Here is a 4,783-nt window from a genome sequence, read left to right as displayed (position 1 = left end):
TTTGGCACATCCACTGATCCCTTCACAGGCCCACTGCCTGTAGCATGCTCGACACCTGTAAAGCCGCCACCATCTAAGAGACCTCGGCTGCAGCAGCAGGAGGAGGAGGGGGAGGAGGATTGTCTCGAGGGCAGCGCAATACTGGCTTCTGAAGGGCTGGACGCAACCTTTCACCCTGAAGACTCGGTCACAACTTTGCCGGAGTCAACATTCATGTCATGAGTAACTGAAATATCCATGTCTCAATGTATATAATCAGTTTTCAATTTTTTTGGTGGAAATGGATGATGTGTACTTCAGGAGTTCTGCTTTATAATGCCTTTTTAAAGTATTTGGTTATTGTTCAAACTGTTTGAAAGAGTTATTGATTAACTAATTCCCCCCCCCAGAGATGCTGAATCAACATCCAAACACGATATAAGGAAGTACATAGTGTACGAGACCTGTCTCATGGAGCTGTTCGAGGTGTGTCCTGTGTGCAAGCGTGTTTGCAGTGTGAAAAACAAAGTGCTTGGGACATTCATATCAGTGAAACAGCTGTGTGAGTATTGCGAGTATTCCCGAATTTGGCAAAGCCAGCCTCTTCTGGATAGCACACCAGCTGGGAACTTGCAGCTTTCTGCAGCAGTGTACATCAGTGGAGCCTCTTTCTTCAAACTTCAAAGGGTAAATGAATGAATAAGTAAATAATAATTTGCCCCATTGTTGAACATGATATATGTTTTACATTATCAAGTCCTATTTTTATTTATTTTTTTATCAGGTGTTCAAGGCGATGCATCTGCAGATTATTCTGTATGATACCTTTCGTCGGCATGCCTGAATGTTTATAGAGCCAGCTATTGTCCATAAATGGAACCATTCCCAGGATGTGATGCTGCAGCAGCTCAGCGAAGAAAGAAAAGTAATACTTGGTGGCGACATGAGGGCTGATTCTCCAGGTATATATTTTAAAATGCTAAGAGTAGGATATGTCTGATTGTAAATGACTACGAATACATAAACGCATACCAGACATATAAAATATTGTGACTATGTTTTCACAGGGCACTGTGCAAAATTTGGGAGCTACACCATGATGGACCTCAACACCAAAACTATTGTCGATCTCCAGTTGGTTCAGGTAGGCGTGACGAATAAAGTGTAGTGTTCTGTTTCTTACTTAATTGTTGGCAATGTCACAAATTTTAAATATGGACCCGTACTTCTGATTTTTGACAGAGCAATGAGGTTGGAGGAAGCTCCCATATGGAGAAGGAAGGCCTGAAGAGGAGCCTGGCATTGTTGGATGCACGTGGTGTAACCATCGATAGCATCGTCACTGACCGTCATCCACAAATCCAGAAATTTCTGAGGGACAACAACATCACTCAATTTTATGACGTCTGGCACATGGAGAAAGGTACACTCACCCAACGAAACATTAGAAACCTACTTATAGCAGGGACCCCCTTTTGCCTTCAGAACAAGATACAAGAAGTATTCTGTACATATGTCGGTGCATAATGATAGGATAGTATCTTGTGGTTGGGGAAAATGTGTGGAATTCATATTGGGTTCACTTCCGATTCTTAAAATATTTATTCTGATTTGTAGGAATTACAAAGCAACTACATAAAATAAGCAAAACCAAGGACTGCCAGAAAGTAAAGACATGGATGCAAGCCATCAGAAACCAAATCTATTGGACGGCGGCATCGTCAATAACCGGGCCGGAGAGAGTGGCAAAATGGACCTCCCTCCTGAACCATGTTCAGGATATTCATACTCATGATGATCCCCTCTTCCCAAAATGTCTACATCCAATTCGCAGCACAACGGACAAGAGTAGATGGCTCTCAGGAGGTTTGTCTCATTCTCTTTTCAAAACTGGTTTGACTATATTGATTAGCTGCAAGTCCAGTCATTACCAATAAGTAGGATATAATGTATGATATTTTTGTCTTTCAGCAACTCCTGCATTCTACAAGCTGGAGAAGGCGCTGACCAAGAAGACAGTCCTGAGGGATATAGCAAAGCTCAGTCCCCACCACCAGACGTCCTCTTTGGAGGCATTCCACGCCGTGATCCTGCGGTTCGCTCCTAAAAATGTGGTCTATCCATTTCTAGGAATGCTGTGCAGGTAAATTAAACTGCGATTACTTGTTGTGAACATTTGCCCATTTCTTGCAATTATTTTCATGTTTGATTTTTCTTTTTAATGTCAGACTCTACCTGGCTGCAATGCATTACAATGAGAATTCTGATAGAGGACAAGCCACTACGTCATCAGGGGATCTTATGTTCAGACTGACCTTTCCTAAGGCCAGGAAGGGAGAGTGCAGAGCCAAACCAGTGAAGACTGAGGCGACATTTCGTAAGTGTAAACTTTTTTTTTTACTCAGAAAATGAACATTTATATTGAACATGAGACAAAGTACTGCAACTCGGGTACTTCCAACACAATAAATGAACAAATAAATACACATAAATACCTCAAAATATACCAAATATTCAAAGTGCAAAATGTCAATGCATGAACAGTTAATCAATGAATAATCTAGTAACTAGTGATTCCCTTTTGTGTGTATTGCACAGAGTATGTGAATGATTTGATGGACATGATCATGGAGAAGGTCTTTGTCGACCCAGCATCCTACAGAGCTGAGATTCTGAAGATAAACATCCCGCCGGAACTGTCTTCAGAATATGAGCATCCAGACAAGGAGGAGGTCATCGCCAGCTACGTCTCCAGATTTAATCAAGGGAGGGTGGTTTGAATCCTCGGTATCTTCCATGGGCATCCGGAAATTCCCGGTGTATGCGAAGAACCACGCATGATGGGATAACAACCCGTATCTTCCGCCCAAGGAAGCCCCAGCACCAGCTCACAAAATTTCTGTAGGCTAAATACCTGTAACGACTGAGAAAATGTAACATTGTTAGTCAACAGGTTCTACAATGTCAACATCTGTGTTCACATTTTCTAATTGAATTCAGTGAATACTTCCCTTATACTGTATTTAGATGCACAAATATTCATGACTGCGTTCAATAAATGTTTATTGTATCTGTACAATGTTTTATGTGAATTAATGCGTAATATGCAGTATCTGCTTATGTTAAAATATGATGTGAAATTGTGGCTTTGGCTGACTTTATTTAGTTTATTGTGTATGAACAGTCAAGTAGGTTATTATATGTAAAACTCACTGCTCTATCCCCCGTAGTCGCAAAGGACCGTAGTCAGCTCTGTAGATGTTGCATGCGTTCTGCAGCGAGAACACATTCAGACAAACCAGTTCTAAACCTGGATGGTCTATCATGCAGGGAGTCCTTTCATCCAGCTGTTCCAGCCGTCTTGTAACCTATTATGGATAACATGAGGTGAGTATCTGCAGTGGCATGTTATCAGAAATCATGCACTGCAAACAAGTGTAGGTAAGGGTTAGGTAGCTGCTAATGTTACCTGAGGCACCTCCTGACAGCATGAGTTCTCCGGCTCTGACTGCATTGTGGCACAATTTCCACATGTGCACCTATACAAACAAATACAAATAAATCATGCATGCATAATGCTAAATAAATAAACCTGGCATACCAGTATTTGCAACCAATAATAGCTCCCATGTCTGAGATTGCTGCGTGCTCCAGATGGACACATTTTCCTAGCCTGAGTTGAATGTCCAGTAGCGCTAGGCATTCTCAAGATTACAACACAAACACATCTGGTTGACATAATTTCACGTTTTGTGAAATAGAATATAGTTATAACTAGTGTAAATTCAATAGGCTTACTATATAATCGCCTAGCTTTTAAAGATGGCTACTAGATACTTATATTTAATTCATTTGCACTATTAACATGACATATTTACCAAAAGCACCTTACCATGCATACTGAAACACGGCTGGCCCCCGCAAGCGTCTGATACAAGCGTATGAACCCAACGCAGACTATTCATAATATTCAAATGAACACGGAAGAGGCAGTGAATGAAGTATCCTATTGATTAGACAGCGATTCAGACACTGTCAGAGTGTGAGGAGACTTGACGGACAAGATGGCGGTTGACCTAGTTTCAAAGTTTATAGGCCTACGGTGTATACTCGGTAATACTGGTGTTGACGCAAGTGTATTACTCGGTGTGAAAATGTCCACATCGCGGCAACCCTAATGTCTTCTATATATCTAGTGCCAGCAGTTAGCGTCAAACTTATACGGGAAAATCTGACAATGACGTTGAAAAGTTCCTTAAAATATAGAACGATTTTCTATGACTAACCATTCAGAAGCATCCTGCTGAATTCTCGGAGTCTGGGGTTCTGCAGGAGCCTCCTCTCCTTCTTCAGGATCCGATTCAGGTTCGAACATATAGGGTTGAACCACTGAAGCTGCCATGTCCGCTACTTTCACATGCTACGCTGCACTCTCTCCGTAACCATGGTATCAGTTTGTTAGAAGTGCGTGTCCAAATGCAATGAGCAGGGTGCCTCATTTGCATTGAAGCTACACCCCCCTGAAACAGCACATTCTGAAAGGGACTGAACCAGAGGGAATAGCGGTAGGCGAGATTTTTTTTCCTAAAAGTTATTTCAAGCAAACAGCTTCAAAAACACGTTTTTGGAACCTCAAATGCTATGTTTACTTGCTGTGAAAATAGCATAATATGTCACCTTTAAGTGACAGTGATAATGACAGCTGTGTTTTTTGTTTGTGTTCAATAGTTTATGAGTGCAACAAAAAATGGAAGGGTCTCAGGGACACTTACAGAAAGAATAAGAAAAACGAAAAGGAAAGGAG

General features: G+C 41.4%; 1 protein-coding gene and 1 long non-coding RNA gene across 2 annotated transcripts; one reads left to right on the top strand and one right to left on the bottom strand.

Moving 5' to 3' along the window:
- The first annotated feature begins 444 nt into the window (after positions 1 to 444).
- Positions 445 to 3,051, top strand: LOC115543142 (uncharacterized). Its single transcript, XM_030355695.1, has 8 exons — positions 445 to 666; positions 764 to 941; positions 1,047 to 1,123; positions 1,222 to 1,402; positions 1,597 to 1,845; positions 1,951 to 2,122; positions 2,208 to 2,356; positions 2,578 to 3,051. The coding sequence occupies exons 2-8, from the start codon at positions 824 to 826 to the stop codon at positions 2,757 to 2,759; spliced, it is 1,128 nt and encodes a 375-aa protein (XP_030211555.1). The 5' UTR covers positions 445 to 666; positions 764 to 823; the 3' UTR covers positions 2,760 to 3,051.
- A 90-nt stretch (positions 3,052 to 3,141) lies between these two features.
- Positions 3,142 to 4,570, bottom strand: LOC115543143 (uncharacterized). The gene is made up of 3 exons (XR_003976671.1): positions 4,266 to 4,570; positions 3,449 to 3,518; positions 3,142 to 3,347 (listed from the first exon to the last, which is right to left on the bottom strand). It is a non-coding gene; the product is annotated as an uncharacterized LOC115543143 (long non-coding RNA).
- Between the last annotated feature and the right edge of the window lie 213 nt (positions 4,571 to 4,783).

The sequence above is a fragment of the Gadus morhua genome, chromosome 4 (genome assembly GCF_902167405.1).
Source record: "Gadus morhua chromosome 4, gadMor3.0, whole genome shotgun sequence".
Lineage (NCBI taxonomy): Eukaryota > Metazoa > Chordata > Actinopteri > Gadiformes > Gadidae > Gadus > Gadus morhua.
The sequence above is the reverse complement of the archived record's forward strand: the minus strand, read 5'-3'. Positions and strand labels throughout refer to the sequence as shown.